The sequence below is a fragment of the Muntiacus reevesi genome, chromosome 1 (genome assembly GCF_963930625.1).
Source record: "Muntiacus reevesi chromosome 1, mMunRee1.1, whole genome shotgun sequence".
NCBI lineage: Eukaryota > Metazoa > Chordata > Mammalia > Artiodactyla > Cervidae > Muntiacus > Muntiacus reevesi.
The window spans coordinates 256888569-256907730 of record NC_089249.1 but is presented as its reverse complement, the minus strand read 5'-3'; the positions used below and the strand labels follow the sequence as shown (position 1 = coordinate 256907730).

The 19162-nt window shown below is 44.6% G+C and overlaps 1 protein-coding gene across 1 annotated transcript in view; it reads right to left on the bottom strand.

The window, feature by feature from the left end:
* TENM2 (teneurin transmembrane protein 2) overlaps window positions 1–19162 on the bottom strand; it is a 1359342-nt gene that overhangs the window by 137796 nt on the left and 1202384 nt on the right. The window contains exons 15-16 of the mRNA XM_065919048.1: window positions 17608–17808; window positions 15714–15899 (exon numbers count right to left, since the gene is read on the bottom strand). Of these exons, the coding sequence (XP_065775120.1) occupies window positions 15714–15899; window positions 17608–17808 (387 nt within the window). The remainder of the gene's footprint in view (window positions 1–15713; window positions 15900–17607; window positions 17809–19162) is intronic.

Sequence of the window (19162 nt, the reverse complement as noted above, 5' to 3'; positions counted from 1 at the left end):
CTTTTCTGTAAGATCTTTAGAAGTTTTCATCCCTGGAAAAGGCAAGCTTCCTTTAACCCTAATGAAGAGTCTCCTGATTTGCAGGATCAGATGGGAAGCTGGTGGGTATGACAGCCTTTATAGTTCCAGTGTCAATAAGTCTAGTTATCCCCCCAACACATGCATTTGAAAAAGGCCAGGTGATTCTCTGGTTTTGCATCTGCCTCTGAAGGATGTTCACGGCATGCTCACATGCAGAGTGTGAATGACTGTCATAGAGCATCATGCTGGGAACTGTTCCCAGGAATCAGTAGCACGATCTGAGACAATTTGGAGGGAAGAGCAAGGCAATCTAGAAAATGTAGGATACTTGTGCTCTGCTGTCCTGGGGTAAAGATCAATAGGTTTACACTGCTGTACTGGAGTCTTCTCTCTGGGTCACGCCTGTAAAGCCCAAGGAATTCCCCTGAGTAGACCAGGACAGACAGCACATATGCCCAAGAAGCCAAGGGGAAGGGGCTGAGTAGGGGGATTATATAGAAAGCCCTTGAATCCAACCCGTCATAGAGGGGAAGTGGTAACAGTGACACACTCCAATCACTGCTGGTCAGTGTGACTTTCTTGGCTGTTCTCCCCAAGGCAAGATCTTTGTTCCTGCCCCTTGTCCGTATTTTACATGGCCATTCCCACTAATCCACTGGGGCCAAAGAGAGGGCATGCATGGCAGCTCTGTAAGAGAAAGACTTCTCCTCTACCGTTAATAATTCTATCAGACTGAGGAAGAGAAAAGGACAGAGGGGCCCCAAGCAACATGAATTATTCAGGCACTGCTAGTTAAAACAGATATCCAGATTCCTGAAGACACCTACTGCGAATGTCTAGGTCTTGAGCTTTTGCAAAAGGAGCATTTCAGAACATGGCATTAGACCAATGGCCGATGCAGGGGCGTGTTGTAATGGGGGCAGATGTACCATGCTGGGCCTGCAGAGAAGTCAGATGGGCACACACACATGCATGCACACACAGACGTGGACACACTCATACGCACGACAGAAATTAGTTCCTGGCTCGGCTGGCCTATACTGTTGACATTTGGGGCTGAGCTGTCAACTGGAGCAGATGCAAAGAAAACAAGCCAAGCAGACAGCACAGGAGGCAGTAATGGAAACCCTGTCCATGCTTCTCAAATGCTATGTTTGCCAACTGTATAGACTCTGGCCTGAAACCAATGAGTCAGCCTAGCTGCCTGTGTCCAGTTCTTTCTGATGCTGCTCACTGTGCATCTGGGGGCAAGGGCCTCCTGCCAGCCTCACGGGTTTGTTGTGAGGTTGACTGAGGCAACACAAAGTCTTTTGAGCTCCTTGGAGAAAATTCACCATGTAAGTGCAGAGTATCACCATTGTGTCATGGTAACCAGACTCCTATCAGCTTACACCAGTCAACAGGAGAGTTGGGGTATCAAAAACAAGTAGCTGAAGCTGTCCCAGTCTCAATCTGGGCAAATGAGGTTTCCTTCTTCACTACTCACCTTGCACTGGAGGTGCAAGACTGGCCCCCAGTCTTGTCTGAATGGCCTGTACGGAATTTTTAAAAATTTTTAATTGCTTGCCAATATTTAAACTTTGGGAGGGTATGCCTGCCCCTTTGGATCTCTGGCTTCTATTGAAGAACTGGAAAAATTTGGCAAAACTAAACTTCTGTTTCTACATGGCAGCAGTCGGCTAGTGGTGGGTTGTGTCTGTCCTCCATAGACAGGGCCTCTGCTTTCCAGATTATTCCCACTCCCTACCATCTTACACCCTATTTAATGCACTTACTTACACTGGTCGTGCTTCATTCACATAGGGGTGTTTGAGTTCATAACTTCTTTTGCAGATTCTGCCCCCCCTTCTCTTCCCATAGCCAACAAAGATGTGGAATGTGTGGTGCGCTCATTCTCCAAATCTAGGCCAAGTCCCCCAACAGAGGAGAGGCCTGTCTACCAGCTTCTGCCAGGGGGAACCAGGGAGAGAACTTGGTTTCTCCTGCCCCCTCCTCTAGCCAGTAATTCCACCTGAAAACTCCACAGTTCTTTTACTTAGAGATGTCCAAGCAGTAATCCAACTAAATTAGATTATAAGTGTCTGAAGGTTTTCCTAATAAATAAAAATATAGATACAGAGAGGAGATGATGAGATTTAATTAATGAGTGTTATTTAACGGAACAAGCCGTGCCATACACAGAGGATTAAAAGATAAAAAAGGATAGGAGGGAAAATCAAATTTTAATGAGTTGCCATCTTCATTTGATTTAACTAAATGTCTTCCGTTGTTGGAAATATTAACACTTATGAGGGAGTCATTTGTGTGTATCCACACAGTTTGATACCTGACTGCTTCCTTTTATGTAATTACATTGTGTTACAAATGAATTTAAGCTACCATTTGAAGTAGACGGGCTTCTAGGCTTACATTGATCTTCTTGGGAAGCTGTGAGCATGGGGAAGGGATGGGGTTGAAAAGTCAACCAAAAACTATTGACAGAAACACCAGGAGAGGTGTCCCAAGTTAGAAAACAGCGGAGTCTCATGCAGTCGAAAAGGCAGGGGAGGTCTAGAGCTCCTCAAGCAGTCACCAGCCCTTATGCAAGTCACCTCTCTTTCCTGCTGCCTCAGGGCTCACACGGAGGAGGGGAGGGGGTGTCTGCTACAGCCAGCACACAGTAGGTGCTTCATAAGTGTTTTGTGATGAATGAATGAATGAACGTAGGTGCCATTGCTCAGCTAGAACCAGAGAGAGGAAGAGGAGAGCCCAGACGTGGCATGCAATGATATAGGTGTCTCTCTTGTTTAACACCCATGTTTCTGTAGCTGGTAGTCAGGCCCATCCTGGGCCATTTCTACCTCCCTCCCTGCTTTACATGAGCTCCCAGGCTTCTCCTTTCTTAAAGGAACAGAATCCAGGTATTCCGAAGAGCTCCTTCTGCAAAAGTGAAGTCAGAGGAGGGGCCCAGACATCTAACTTGACACATAAGGTCCAGTACCCTGGCCTCTCCATTCCATGCATGGTTGTGTTCTGTGCCTACTGCTTTCTTAACTGCTCCCTCCATGAAGACCCAGTGGGGAAATGACAGCCAAGGCTCAAAGATGTGCTGTTCATGATTATTAGGTCAGCATTGATGGAATTTCAAGCACTGTGTTAAGGACTTCAGCTATAAGTGAAGTGTCCACCACAGTTGGGCATGGCTGTTATTAATTACAATTTACAGAAGGGAAAAACAGACTTACCAAACATACAGAAATTTCCAAAGTCACCCAATGTGCAAAGGATTTGAAGCTAAGCCCGTTTGATTCATACATTTAATCCTTTTGCTACACAGTTCCCAGGTGGCATGAGTGGTAAAGAACCCACCTGCCAATGCAGGAGACATAGGAGACACGGGTTCAATCCCTGGGGCGGGGAGATCCCCTGGAGGAGGGTATGGTAACCCACTCCAGTATACTTGCCTGGAGAATCCCAAGGACAGAAGAGCCTGGCGGGCTATGGTCCATGGGGTCACAGAGAGTCTGACACTACTGAAGTAACTTAGGGCAGCACACGCGTTTCCTGACACCAGCCCCACCCTGCGGATGCACGAAAACCAGAGTACAAAAGCACCGACGAAAAGTGTTCATATGTAGCAGATAGGGAAGACGGTACAGTCTACAGACAGAACATGGGCGCCATTGAGAGTCTGGAGTGGGTGTTGATGCATATTTTGTGTTTTGAGCTATTTAATTCTGGGTAGATTGTTTTCGGCACTAGGCTTTTCTATGATATGATAACATTTCCTGTATCAGACCCCCAGAGAGTAGGTCTGTAAGTGAACAGATACAGATCTTTCTTGGCTCCATTAAATGAAAATAAAAAGTTAAATCGGTTCATATTCAAAGTATGGGGAGAAGTTGATAGCAGCAGGCTTTGGGGACCCAACTCGACTTGCCTGCATTCCCTGGATTAATGGAAAAAAGCGAGTCTCTCTCACTGCCTCCAACATCTTCAATCTCTCTCCTTATTCACAGGAGTTGCTATCACCAGCAACATCTGGGCTTCCTGGGCTCACATACACCTCATGTAGAGAAACAATCCCACTGTCTATTGCCAGGATGCTCTCTTGCAAAGCTAAGCCACCACTTGTAAGTTTTGTGTCATTAGACAGAGTGTGTCTTGGGTGGAGTAGTGTGACCAGTGATTGACAGCTTGCTAACCTGTTGAAATCAAATCAGATACAAATGTTTCCTCTGTGTTTGTGAGGTGATTGTTTTATGACCTTTGGGGGTCCCACCCACAGCAGATGCTGTTTGTAAATGAGACAGAGCTATCTGGCAAGCCCTCTTGAAGTTAAAGCATAATTTAAAAAATAAATAAACGCAATTCACACGTATCAGAGTCCGTCACTCTGCCTACCACTTTAGACAGATGACGCTGCTGGGCCAGGCTCTATCCAACTTCATTGCTAATTTGACCAGGTGCTGCTGCGGCTGAACTTGGAATTTGTGGACCAGGATCCTCTGCAATTTTAATTTCTCCTGGAGAGCGATTGTATGTGGCTTTCTGTCTCTAGAACATTCGTTAACCCTTCCTTTCTCTGGGGTCTGGCAGGACGTAGTTTTTGTGATGTACAGTTTGGGCTGTGTGATGCTGGGTATCATGAAGGATTAGAACACATGCCCTCAAAGAGCTGTGCCAGAAACTGCTGAAAATCTGCAGTCTAGGGGATATGGAAGCAGTTCTCCTGGTGCATGATTATGAGGAAGGTGGAAGGCCACAGGGATCTCTGATTGGCAGTTGAGCAGGCTGAAAATAGAAGCCACCCTTAAGATCTGGTTATGTAGATGGCAGAGGTCTTGAGGGTAAACTTGGATTCAGAGCTATCTGGCCTGTTCAAAGAACATGTGACTGTTGTTGGGAAGGCAAACTGATACAACCACTATGGAGCACAGTATGGAGATTCCTTAAAAGACTAGGAATAAAACTGCCATACAACCCAGCAACCCCACTACTGGGCAAATACTCCAAGGAAACCAGAATGGAGAAAGACACATGTACCCCAGTGTTCACTGCAGCACTATTTACAGCAGCTAGGACATGGATGCAACCTAGACGTCCATTGGCAGATGAATGGATAAGGAAGTTGTGGTACATATACACAATGGAATATTACTCAGCTATAAAAAAGGAACATATTTGAGTCAGTTTTAATGAGGTGAATGAACCTAGAGCCTATTACACAGAGTGAAGACAGTTCAGAAAGAGAAAGACAAATACTGTATATTAACACATATACATGGAATCTATACAACACTCCTACGTACAGAGCAGCAAAGGAGACACAGACATAAAGAACAGACTTTTGGATTCAGTGGGAGGAGAGGGAGGGATGATTTGAGAGAATAGAATTGAAACATAAATATTACCATACATTAAGTAGATAGTCAGGGCAAGTTTGATATATGAAGTAGGGCACCCAAAGCTGGTGTACTGTGACAACCTAGAGGGATAGGGTGGGGAGGGAGGTGGGAGGGGGGTTCAGGATGGAAGGACACATGTATACCCATGGCCAATTCGTATTGATATATGGCAAAAGTCATCACAATATTGTTAAGTAACTATCCTCCAGTAAAATAAAATAAAATATAGACAATAAAAAAAAGATAAAGAATGTGTGAGCATGTCCCAGTGCACCCGGGTCTGCAGAAGGATGAATGCAGGTGAGGAAACAGAAAGAATCCCATGGTCTGGTCTATAGCCCAGCCCTGGGTCAAAACCTTGAGATATAGGAGAGGGGCAATGGGCAAAGAAAGAAGTGCTGTTCTCTCAAAGTAATGTGTTAGCAGCTGATAAAGTTCCCCAGGGTGGGAAATGGGTGTAAACACAGCAGGGCTTCAGTAGAGTGGGTGCTGCGGCTGCCGGCTGGCACACCCCTGGCAGTAGGGGAAGCTGTAGGGCTCCCCTTAACTACATTTTGTAGGCAGCCTCATTGAGGAGCCTTCAGCTAGCGGAATCTGAATGGGCTAAAGATGAGCACATGAGACACACTCTAGAAATGTTTGGGGTAAGGGTGGGGAGTGAGTTTTGCAGCTGGGATGAACCATGATGGAGAAGTAATGTGAATGATTCCTTATTTGTGAGATAGACTTGTAGGGCCTGGGGCAGTGTGGGGTCTGCCAGTCTTGGAGAAGAACACATGAAGGGCTAGACTGTGACCCTGTTCTATTTCATGCATGTCTCATTCACCTACTGGTCTCATTCTGACTCTTACCCCAGCTCACTTGGAAAAGTATATAAACCTCTCTTGAATTATTCTTCACACTTGACACTTGCTGACCAAGGGGAATCAACCGCATCTTCAACCATCTGGGCACAGAAAGAGGGTACTGCCACCACAGACCACAGAATAAGGTCTGTTATGGAGAATCCTGCAGTGAAAGCTATGGGAAAACATTGAGTAGGCTTCTGAAGAATCTTAATCATTGAAAAAACAGTGGCTGGTAGCTTTTAATTACTTTGCAGACTGCTGAAGCCTATCACTAAGGACCAAGCAGGCCTCCCCACCCTTACTGATTACAATGAGAATATGTTTTTAAAAACAAACACTTCACTTAAAACCAGGGATACTTTTTTAATTAGAGGAAAGATTAACTAAATGCATTTTCTCTTGTAATTTAATCCATTCTAATTATCACAAGAATGTTTATGATAAAATATTCAACTTTCTCCTTACCCCTGTTTCGTGAGGTTTCTTTCTTTATTACTCACGAAAGGAAAGGCTCAGAGATGGTCAATGGTATGATGGCCTCTGCAGGTCTGATTATAATGATACACAGAAATGCAGAGGGGAAAGGATGGAGGAAGAGAGCAGTAACCCCTGATTTTGACCAGAGGGTTTTCAAAATGATGGTACCATATTTTTCAAAAGCAATAAGAGCAAGTCTTTTAATAAGAGTTTGTGAAATAGAGTGCTAGAAAAGAAGTGGGTTAGTGTAAAAGCGAACCCCATTAGTCAGGCAACTTGGGAGAAAATGCAGAATTTGTTTCTTCCATAAACATCTGGGATACTCCTGATGACCCAGGAGATGAACCAAGGAATTGCAAAGAATCTCCATATCCAACCCCTGGGTTATGCTCTAAGGAGTCAAGCAATTGCAGCCTGGGCGTTAATTGGACTGAAAAGACAGACAACCAGTGAGAATCTTGTCTCTGAGAAAACCATGTTTGCTACTCAACTGAGTCAGAGTTGAGGCTCCTAGATTATTCTGGGATGAACAGAGCCAGGCAAATAGAATCTTGGAACCCAAGAGTCACGAGTAAGAATGGAGGTGACACCAGAAAAGGTGTTCTAAGACACACTGACCTGGCAGCATCTTTAAATGTGAGAAATATCAGATTTCTTTTTAAAGAAGAACAGATTCCTACCAAAGGCCTCAAGAATATGCCTGTGGTCCCTAGTAGGAGAAATGCTAGCTTAAAGAATTGAAGTTTTATCCTCTTCAAATAATAACAGAACTCCAAACTAATATTTCAGGGGAAAAGCTTTTTTTTTTTTTTCCTTTTGAACTATACTTATGGGAATAAAGGAAACCCAGAATTAAAATTAAAGTCTTATAGCTCTCTTGGCTTTCCCAGGATATGTCCAAGAGATCTAGTTGGAGAAACTGGTTGAAAATAGCAAACTCCAATTTCACAATCAGGCTATATTAACATAGGCTATTCAGATATTTGATTTCATGTTTGAATAACTGGGCTGTTTGCTAAAAATAAGCAGGTTCAATTCCAGGTAAGAGAGGCACCTTGTCTGTTAAAACCAGATGCCAGCAAGTTACAGAACAAACCTTTGTTTGGGAAATGGATACTGGGTAGCTGCTATGTTCGACATGCTGCTAACTGCTTGATGGATTGGAGGCCGATGTGTGAGAGGGAGATTGAAGATAGCAGAAATGTCTTAAAGGGAAGTTGATTTTGATAATCCTCCCTTGTGCTCATTGGTACTAGGTAAGGATGGTGATGATGGCAAATGATGATGATGTTAGCTCATATTTCCTTGGCTCTTACATTATGACAGGTGCTGTGCCAACGACTTTACACATAACCCAATGAGGAAGGTCGTATTCATTATTCTCCTTTTATAAACAAAGAAACTGAAGCATACAGAGGTTGGGAAATTTGCTAGGATTTGATCTCAGGTTGACTGAACCAAAAGACTCTGTCTTAAGCACTTCATCATCACCCTTGTATTGCCCCCAAACCAAGTGAAGTGGCTATAGTCAGATGGACCTCTACTAACACTACCTTGTTTTTATTAAGAAACACAAATGTATCCAAAGAAAAAAATACAGATGACCAACAGGCACATGAAAAGATGCTCAACATCACGAATTATTAGAGAAATGCAAAGCAAAACTACTGCGATGCACCACTTCACACCATTCAGAATGGCCATCATGAAAAAGTCTACAAGAAACCATTAGCAAATGTTGGATAGGTGCGGAGAAAAGGGAACTCTTCTACACTGTTGGTGGGAATACAAGATGGTGCAGCTATTATGGAAAACAGTATGGAGATTCCTTGAAAACTAAAAATAGAAATACAGTATCATCCAGCAATTCCACTCCTGAGCATATATTCAGACAAAACTATAATTCAAAAAAAGATTCATGCATCCCTATGTTCATAGCAGCATTATTCACAATAGCCAAGACATGGAAGCAACCCACATGTCCATGGACAGATGAATGGATAGAGAAGATGCGGTACACATATACAACAGGATACTACGCAGCCGTGAGAAGAATGAGAGAATGCCATTTGCAGCAAAATGAACACAACCAGGGATTATCATATTTAGTAACTAAGAAAGAGAAAGACAAATAATGTATGATATCACTTATATGAGGGAATCTAAAATGTCACACACATAAACCTATCTATGAAGCAGAAACAGACTCACAGACATAGAGATTAGACTGGTGGTTGCAAAGGGGTCAGAGGTTGGGGGAAGGGAATGGAGTGGGAGGCTGAGGTGGGTTGACTTAGGGTATTAATTTATATAGAATGGATAAACAACAAGGTCCCACTGTATAGCACAGAGAACTATATTCAATACCCTGTGATAAACCAGAATGGAAAAGAATAATTTTAAAAGGAATATATATATATGTGTATATACTGAATCACTTTGCTGCACAGCAGAAATTAACATAATACTGGAAATCAACTATACTTCAGTAAAGAAATTTTTTAAAGAAACATAAATATAAATCATGTAAGGAAGTTTTTCAATGCCCAGAAGGGTTCTCTAGGTAAACCAGATATAAATTGGGACTGAGATGAGCAGATAATCAGACAGACTAATAAAAAGCAGCACTGACTTCAACAATTCGACCACGTGTCATCACTGAAACCAGCACTCTGCTATATCTATCCCTTTAATGTAAAGTATGTATTATGGGAATCTACCTGGAGACCCTCCCTGACCTTAGAGAAGAGAAAGATTTGATTGTGCTGAAATGGACCATTCCATCCGATGCACATACATTTGCATCAAAAGTAATAAATTTCTGGAGATGGACAGGTCCTTAGAGATCACCTCATCCAAGTGTGTTCTAAATCCAGTCAATCACATATTGAATTTGTGATATTTGCAATATCTGCACTGTTATTTACTTAATATTTTTTTACAAATTTACTCAGGCCTAATATCACTACCTGCTTCTGCCACATCCCTAAGCAATAACGCCCGTATAATCGTGAGTTTGATGAGCTAGTTATGGTTTTCCTAATATTTCTTTTTCAACAGCCATGCATAACCAGTCAGTAGAATATACTTGCACACCAACAGAAGGCATCTCATGTTTATGGACAGTGATGTAATCGACCCCCTCACTGGTCTCAGGAAGAAACTGAGGCCAGAAGGTTGGGTGACTTCTCAAGGGCACCCAGAACGTTCAAGGCACAGCCAAGCCTAGAACACAGATCTCCTCTGTCAATTTATTCTTCACGACACCGTGATGAATCAGAGAGCAAGTGATGAGAAAATGTCCATCACGAACATCTTATGGAATTCATCACTCTGGGGCCCTCTTTGTGTTTCCTTTCCCTTTAATATAAAGTCTTGAGTGCATACTGTGAACCCAAGAACCACAGACTTGGAAGAAATGCTGATTCTCTGTAAAAGTTGAAGCGACCAAATCCTCATTACATACACTCAGGGCGTGCAGCTCAGTTTTCCCTAGCTCTTACTCTTTGATGTTTTCCTTTCTTTAGAATCTGGAATCTTTCTCATGCTAACGCTCACTCTGTTCTAAGAGTTCAGAGCTGTTTTTAGTTCTTTGCTTTTATGAAGGCAGTAACTCCTTGTACTATGCTATCTCCTTGTTGGGTCTGGCCTTGTCCCTGTGGGCCACACAACAGTACATCAAGGGGACCCTCTGAAATATGAAGGGGATGGTATAAGGAATGCTCCAACTCACTGTCTCCTCCCAGATCTAAAATTCCAAGACTTCTTTGCCTCTTTTCTTTTTTGATGGAAGCTCCTTTTCTGCTGGGGCATATATTACTAAATCACAGAGGAAGTAATACAGAAGAGAGTTTCCATTTAAACTAGAGGATAGTTGAGCTATAAAACTAGTGGGAGCTTTGTGACTACCTTCCCCCCAAAAGCTCCTCTTCAACATCTAGGCCAAGAAAGTAAACACTTTCAGCAACACATCTCACTACTTGTAAGGCAGTTTTCTTCTTTTTTTTTTCCCTTTCCTTTTATTCCACTTTTTACAGTGAGCTGAAAATGGGTTCCCATAACCACTGGCACCAGGTCCTTGTTCTGAGTTTGGGTAGGAAACCTGGGCAGACTGCCTGAACAGGCTCAGAGACAACTTCTGGGCACGTGGTGATTCCTCATCCTCAGTGAAAACGCTCACATTCTGGCCAATGTGTAGGGGGGAAAAATCAGCAGAGGAACATTCTCCTCTCTGCTATCCAGAGCCTTAAGTAGTAAACAATCGTCACTTTAGGTTTTCACTTCAAAAAAGGTGGGAGATCCTAGGATAGGTTCCGAGAAGGGCTCCAGGAGGAATAGGTTAATGCGCGAATCAGAGAATTCGCTGCTGCCACAGATCCTGTAGGAAGGATGGCTCCACAGTGGCAAATTTTATCTCAACTTGATGTCTCATTGTAGAGCCATGAAAGCTCAAATGTTGAAGGATAATAGCTACAAGAAAAAAAGAAGTTTCTACAACCAGAATGAAGCTGGAATGAGATGCAGAAGCAGCTGTACTGGTCTGAAGTTGGTTCATTTCGACAGTCGCCTCCTTTCCGACCGTTCCCTGTAGCGCCGAAGTTCTCTGCCTCCTGGACTGTGACCCTGTCTATTCCTGGTGACAATCACTTAATCAGCATATCAGATTTTCGCACGGCTGGTTTTACCTTGGGTAAAGATTCATTTTCCTTATTAACATCGCAAGAACCTAGTTCTTTCCCCAACCAATTAAAGAGGAAAAATAGAAGGGCCCCAGTGCGATCGAGGGAAAAGAAAACTGATGTGACTTGTGTTCCAGGGGCAGGTTATTCAGCCCCACATGGTTCTGGGAATTCAGTCCTCATGGTTCTGAAATGCAGTTGGAGGTCAGGACCACATAGACAGAATAAACAGGCTAGAATAACCATTATAGACATTGCTTGCTACCCAGAGGTCAAAGAGTTCACGTAGGGTTGGAGCCTAGTGTCAATGGGTTTATTCTGTGCACGTGTTAGCTTGTATTATTTAGAGTGGGTGTCTGGACAGCTGACATTCAAGAGATAATAGTGACTATCTTCAATTAGCATTTTGCTTTCCTCTTGCAATCTCCGGTAATAAGAACATTGGTCTCTCCCTGTATTTTGCCCCACTATTCTGTTTGCAAAACATGTTAACATTTACTTTATTTTTTTATAAGAGATATTTATCTGACTCTACTCTAGCTCACAGACACTTCTGACCTATTCTATGGTTCCTTTATGCCCTGGTGTTATAGATTCTCAATGGACTTCTGAGGTTAAATCTTCAGTATTAATAACAGGCAGGCAGGGGAGGGGTGGCAGGTGATAGGAAAAACAACCCATTTTAGGATTATGCTTAAAGAATGAAACTATTCTCACCACACAATGTGCTTTCCGATTTATTCATATGTGTAAACTGCCTTCTATTCAAATACTGCTAATATATTCCAAAGATATATAGGAATTGCAGTTGATCTGGATTCAGTACCTATTTCTCATCAATGCAATTCTGTAGATTTTAGCTAGCCTCTGTTTTTAACTTGTTAGAGGCAAAGTAAGTTCATTGCTTGGTAGAATTCAGCCTAGGATTGATTAAGCTAGCTCTACCAGTTAATGCTGAAATGTGATACCTTGTATTTAAATTTTCAGCAATTTGTATTAAATATCCAAATATAATTGGGTTGAAAAATTCTAGAAATGCATTTGACCAATTATGGATAGATTCCGGTGACTCCACTTGACTGAGCTGTAGAGGCTGTGCTTTCATTCTCATCCCCGCCCCTCCCCAGCCCCAGATCTATCTTCTTGCTTCCTCTAGCAACATACATGTGATACACAAGGACTGACGAGAATTGTTTAGCTGACTATTTGCAATGACCCTAAGAAAGCCGTTGCACCACGACCTTTTGAAAACAACCACAGACAACCCAGAGTACCCCCACTCTAAGCACCCGCTGCTTTGTCTTACCCCAAACCTGCCGATGCCTTTTTTGTAGACTAGGTGCCGTTTCATTCTTATTTATTTTCTATTTTCAAAACACAGCATTTGAGACTCTGCTTGAAAGGAACCAAAGAGCCTCACTTTCCTTTCTGACTGTCAGTATCCCTGAGGAGGAGGACTGATTCTGGGCTTGTAAATTGTGGCATTTACTTAAAGTGAATTGACAGGAGTGTCTGCTCAAAATAAAAGACTAAAACTCCATGAAGCAGCCGTGGGGGCAGAGGTTGAAAAGCAAAAGGCGCAATTATGTGTGTACGAACACCTCTAGATTTTGAATAGCAAATCTCACCAAACCAAGATATGCTTGGCTTTTTTTGAGCAAAGCCCCAGCGAACATATTAATAAATCTATGAGGAGATGGCACGGATCCTACTAAGAAGACCATAGAGCCCTAATTTCTCATAAGGACAAAAACTGGTGATAAAGACCTTTATAACTTAAGTAGTGCAAGCTCATGAAGTCACATGAGATGATAATTCTCAAGGAGAAACCTTCCTGGGATGTCACTAGCTTCATTGGGGGACCTTTAACTTGGCGTATAAATTTGCACCTTTCTCTGTCTCTCAAGAGTTCATGGTGATGTGAAACTTGAACCAAACGCTTCAAGTAGCAAAAACACCTTTCTCTAATTCATCCCACCCAAAGGGCTAACTAGAATCATCTCCTGTGCTCTGTTGCCCGCCACATCCTCACCATCTTCTAATGAGACTCAAGTTACCATCTTTCCGTCTCATTTTCAAAGACCACGGAGACATTTCCATGCCACCGTTGTTTTCTCTCTCCTCACTCTCTGTGACATCTGGACCTCTCCCTTTCTCTTGGCCCCTGATGTCTTTCAAGTCACATATGGTGTCCTTTCCCTAAAGTGAGTTGCTGACCCTCTTTTTTCCTCTCTCTACCCAGACTGGTGCAACTCTCCAATTCAGGTGTGAGCCGGTTTTTTCCCAGTATGTTTTGCACCAGACAGCAAAGGGCTTCACGGACCATGCTGCAATTACTCAAGGCCGAGGAGTGATGCAGAAGCTGACAATACATCGAACACATGCGTGGGGTTGCCCTCAACTAACACCTTGCGTAATGGACACTGAAACTGAAGTTTCATATAATTGTCATGTGTCAGGAAATATTTTTCTTTCAACCCTTAAAAAAATGTGACAACTATTCTTAGCTCGTAAGTCACAGAAAAACAGGCAGCAGGCTGGATTTGGCCCCCTTCAGCCTAGAGTTTTCCAAGCTTCGCTCTAATCCATCAGCATGTGAGCTCTTCCCAGAGTAGAGACGGGCTGTAGAATGGAGAAGGCCAGCAGGCATCCCTGTGGGATGCTAAACCCTTGGCAGGTGTGGGTGGGGGAAAAGGGGAGGTTGAGGCTGGGTTGTGTGAACTGAGAGAAAGTGGAATTTTCCACCTAAAGGTTATTGGTTGGCTAGAGCTCTTTTGGGGAGGAAGACTGAGGGCAATGGAGGCATGGGGGGAGAGTCTGTATTCACATCACACCAAGCATGCAAAAGTGATTTCAAGAGGAGCACCCCTAAAGAGCAGGAGCTATTGGTAATGATTTTAAACTGTCTGGATATTGGGCTGTACGCATCCTTCCCTTGAGAGCCTTCTGAATTTTCCCCCAGACTCTGCAGGGAACTGTAAATGAAAGCAGCTGCGGGGGGGGGGGGGGGGGGGCATGGGATCTGGAGCATCACTGAGAGATTGCAAAAACAATTCACTGCCAACAGACTGTCCCGGCAGGGTCCCAGTGCTACGGTCATGGCCTGGATAGGCACGCTGCCCCCTCTGATGCCCAATTAGATGGAATTAGGGGGAACCAAGTGCAAACAGCACTTTATCTCTGCTTGACCACCCAAATGAACAGCATGGGAAACTGAGTCTGCTCTCATGAGTCAGCCCTGGACCAGTGTGTAATCCTGCCTTTTACTCCAGGTGCCTGGGGTCTTGAGGTTAGCGCAGATGGGAGGGCCCCCAACTCAATGGCTAGAATCAAAGGTAAGTTCAAGGGGCCAAGTTAGTAGCTTGGATGGAAACTTCTCTGAGAGTGTCCATGCCAGCCAGTGGCTTCAGCCAGGCTTGGCATGAAATCAACCCTAGATCTGACTTAATTGAATAACAAATGCAAAAAAAAAAAAAAAAAGCTAACCCCAACTGTCTAAGAGATGTGGAAAGCCAGAGGGCAATCACTCCCATCTCCTCAATTAAAGGGATAACTGGTATAATGAATCCAGTTTTGTCCTACCCTAAACCACAATAATGACAAAAAAGAAACCAAAATGGAAGATACTTGAGAACTACTACTTCTTAACAAAGAAAATGACCTGTAGAGACATATTCTCAATCATGAAGCTTATATAGAGATGTGGCTGAGTGAGAATGAAATGGGGTCAAAGCAGGAGACATTCACTGATGGTCGTGGTGGGAGGCAGGAGCCCAAAGGAAAAGTCTTTGTCTTTGGATAGCAAGAGGATGCTCAAACTTATTACAACTGGTACCTGGTTACCCAGGAAACCTGGGAGCCCAGCCTGCATCCAACCTGATCTAAAAGAAGTGAGTTCCATTGTTGCCACCAAGCAAGGATCCAGTGATCCAACCAGCTGGGAGGATATTCAGAGAGAGGAGACCTGTAGACCGCAGTTACTTGGGGTACTTAAAACCTCCAGGTCCTGACAATTTCCCATGCGTGTGCATTTCTCTCTTCCCCTGCTCAGTAATTTGGATGGGTTTTCTTCTAATCTGGTCCCTTTCCTCCCAATCTGGAATTCTGGGAAGCAGGGAAAATCCTTTCCAATCAGGACCACACTTTTCCCTTCCCTACGCCCCCGGGGAGATTTGAGAGGCAGCAGGAAGCATTGTGTCCCTGAGGGAACAGCCCGTTGCAACGCACGACCATCACTATAGATCTACGATTTATGAAAATAAAGCAATATGTGCCTGTTTCGGTGCCTGCCGTTTGCCTACCAATGGTGCAGTGTTCACCATTCCAGCCCTCTCGGCATTCACATTTGCCATCTTTACAGGTCCCGTGCTCAATGCAGCGGGGGTGGCAGACGCGCTGGTCGCAAGCTGCGCCTGTCCAGCCCTCTTCACAGCGGCAGGCTCCCCCGATGCAGACGCCGTGAGTGCCACAGTCTACTGAGCACACTTCTGGAAGAAAAACAATGATTACAGCTCAACACCACCTCCGGCGAAACCCTCCATGGAGACCAGACCACAAACATGGCCCAGGTCCCTGGAACCGGCCAAAGGCCCATGTCATCTTGGGCGGCCTGTCTCTCCACTGGCCGGGTATTCATTCATGGTTAGGTAGTTTCTAGAGCAGTGTTCTCAGAGGGAGACCCCTGGACTGGCTGCATCAACCATCACTTGGGAACTATGTAGAGATGCAACTTCTTATGCCTTGGTTGGTCCTCCTGGCTTAGAAACACAGGGAGTGAGACTCAGAAATTTGTTTCACTATGTCCTCCAAGTGTTTCTGATGCACACTGAAGTGTGAGGACCACGGTTCTGGGGCAGGACACCATCCCAGGAAGAGGTCAGACACTGCCCATTCAGTTTGGCAAAGCTCCCTGGGAAGTACCCACCTGAAATGATACCCATGGAGCCTGACTCCCTGGCCAGCTGGGACGTCTTTCCCTGTTGGGAGCCTGTTATTGCCCCAAAGCCAGTTGGGGCCCCAGCAGCTCCATCCACACAGGAGGATGGCAGACCCAGCTGTTACCCAGATCGGCATTGTGGTGGCCATTGGGACCGCTCTAACTATGCTGCATTTACACAGCTTCTTTCTCAAAGGAGCTCAAAGTCTTTTGTGGTTGGGGAGGAGACAGACAGACAGATATACACTCTCTGGCGTTCCAGACCTCTCACTCGAGGACAAGCACGTGCCAGACACTCATCCTTGCAACAGACTACGGAGGGAGGCGTGGCTCATCAGGCCTGGGGAGGGGGCCACACCAGAAGGGTCAGTGACTCAGCGAGTTGGCTGCACAGCTGGGCCTTGGATCCAGGGCTGCCCGGCCCTCCCCATCCTCTGCAGCATTTGGCCTGGGCCACTAGTCTCAGAATTGAAGCCAGAGACGAGGGGGCTGAGAAGACACCCAAAATAGCCCATTTTAATAGAATCTTCCTTTTTTTTTTTCCCCCTTCTGGAATGAAATATTCACTTCTTTCCCATTGTAGCAAAGCTTCACATAGGCTCCCTTTCTGATTGCCATGGCAATCTGACAGCTGTCTCACTACCCAGAGGAAGGGGGCGGAAAGATGATGGCTTGCTTGGATAGGTGCTGTTAGTGTGAATGGAACCGTTCTTGGAGAGGTGGGGACTGGCCTGAACTGTTGAACCGTTCCATTTTAAGGTCACTCGGGAGGGAAGACACATACTCTTAATTTTAGGAAAATAAAGTGTATGGTGCAACTTCATTATTTTCCTGTCACTAGAGTATTGCAGAGCTTTATAACATGTTCACCCAGGACCCCGAGGGAGCCTCTTTTCTGTTTTATAGGACATTCCATTCAGTTCATCTGGGACTGAATTGTTCTGTTTTGTTTTCTAGTACCTTTAGGGAGTGTACATAAGAAAGCTCTAATGCAAATGGAAGCGTCCCTCCCGGGCCCCTCGTCCATTTGCAGTGATGAAACCAACAAGGCACAAGAACCTATGTGGGATTTGTTTGTATGTTTCTCAAGGATCAAAGCCTTCAGGGCTGAGAACAGAGTAAGAGAGGTACTATGCAACTGACCAATGTCCCTCCCTCCCGAGCTAAGTACAAAGAGTTGATTCCCATCTGTGTGGGTTCATGGAAGGAACACAGGGTGTGAGTGTTGGGAGAAGCGAGGAGGAAACCTCTTGACTTACCGACGGAGCAGTCGGGACCCATCCAGTTGGGATCGCAGCTGCAGAGGCCAGTATCTGGGAGGTACGTGCCATGCCCACTACACTGGTCTGGGCACTGGACCCTCGCCAGCTCACAGTTGAGACCACCCCAGCCAGGGCTGCAAAGGCATTCTCCATTTACACAGACCCCATGGCTGGAGCAGGTAGGATCCAAGCAATCAACTGAAAAAAAACAGAGGGGAAAAGTACTGATCACTCATGGGGGAGGGGACGTGAAACACCAGTCGAGAGCTGAATGGACCAGTGGTTCACCAATTCCTATCCACCTGCAAGAAAATGCAGCAGCCGCAGTAATACTTATGTGGCCCTTTGAAGAAGACCCATACAGAATGAAAGATTTTTGATTTGTTAAAATACTACATCTCAAACTTGAAGAGAATGTAAAGGAAAAAGGGGGATTTCTCAAGCTGGATTAGAGGAACTGAATACAGAGTTGTGTCATCCAACTTTGGGAGCTTTGTAAGGTTGTTAAGTAATAGTATCTTAACTGAACCACATCAGGGCTTCTGAGACTGGACCATGAATGCTGGTTATATCTTTACATGTATCACCAAACCCAATCATCACTCACTATTGGAAAGAAGAGTTAAGAGGCTCAGTCTAACTTCACTAATACTTGACTTCAGAAGGTACCAGAAGATGAAAAAGAAAACCAGTGAGACTCATGCATGAGTCACTTTCCTAATTAAGCTTCACTTAGGATAAGTCTAAAACTAGTGTTCACTCTCTGAGCACATATCTACTCAAGAAGTTAGTAAATGTACAGGATGGAAGAGGTGAAATGGTAGTCGCTCAGTTGCGTCCGACTCTGCGACCCCAGGGACTTGCCAGGCTTCTCTGTTCATGGGATCCCCCAGGCAAGAATACTGGAGGGGGTTGCCATTTCCTTCTCCAGGGGATCTTCCCAACCCAGGGAAGGAACCTGGGTCTCCTGCATGTAAAAGCAGAGTCTTTACTGCCTGAACTACCAGGGAAGCCCAGAGAAAGTGAAGCTGGGTATGGAAACGATCCCAAAGGGATAATCTTCCTACACATAGTCATGAGTGGACTGGATGGGCCAATCTCTGGCTGTGTCATTGCCCCTTCCACAGACCGTTAATCAGACAAATTAATGGTCAGATTCCTATCACTGTTGTTCTGGCCAGTTTCATGGTCTGATTGCTTGGCTATCTCAGTAATCAGGGTGGTTATACTCACAGTAGTAACTTGAAGATTATTACTCTGGAACCAACTCAGAGTGAGAAGAAGAATGAGATGCAAAGGCTAGTTTTCTAGGACAGGATTTTTTTTTTTTTTTTAAAGGACAGGACTTTTTGTATGAGAATGTGACCCCAAACTAGGACATCCATCTAGCTTGTGCAGTGCAAGTGTTGGTCGCTGAGTCATATCTGACTCTTTGCAATCCCATGGACTGTAGCCCTTCATGCTCTTCTGTCCATGGGATTCTCTGGGCAAGAATACTGGCATGGGTAGTCATTCCCATCTCCAGAGGATCTTCCTGATCCAAGAACCCTGT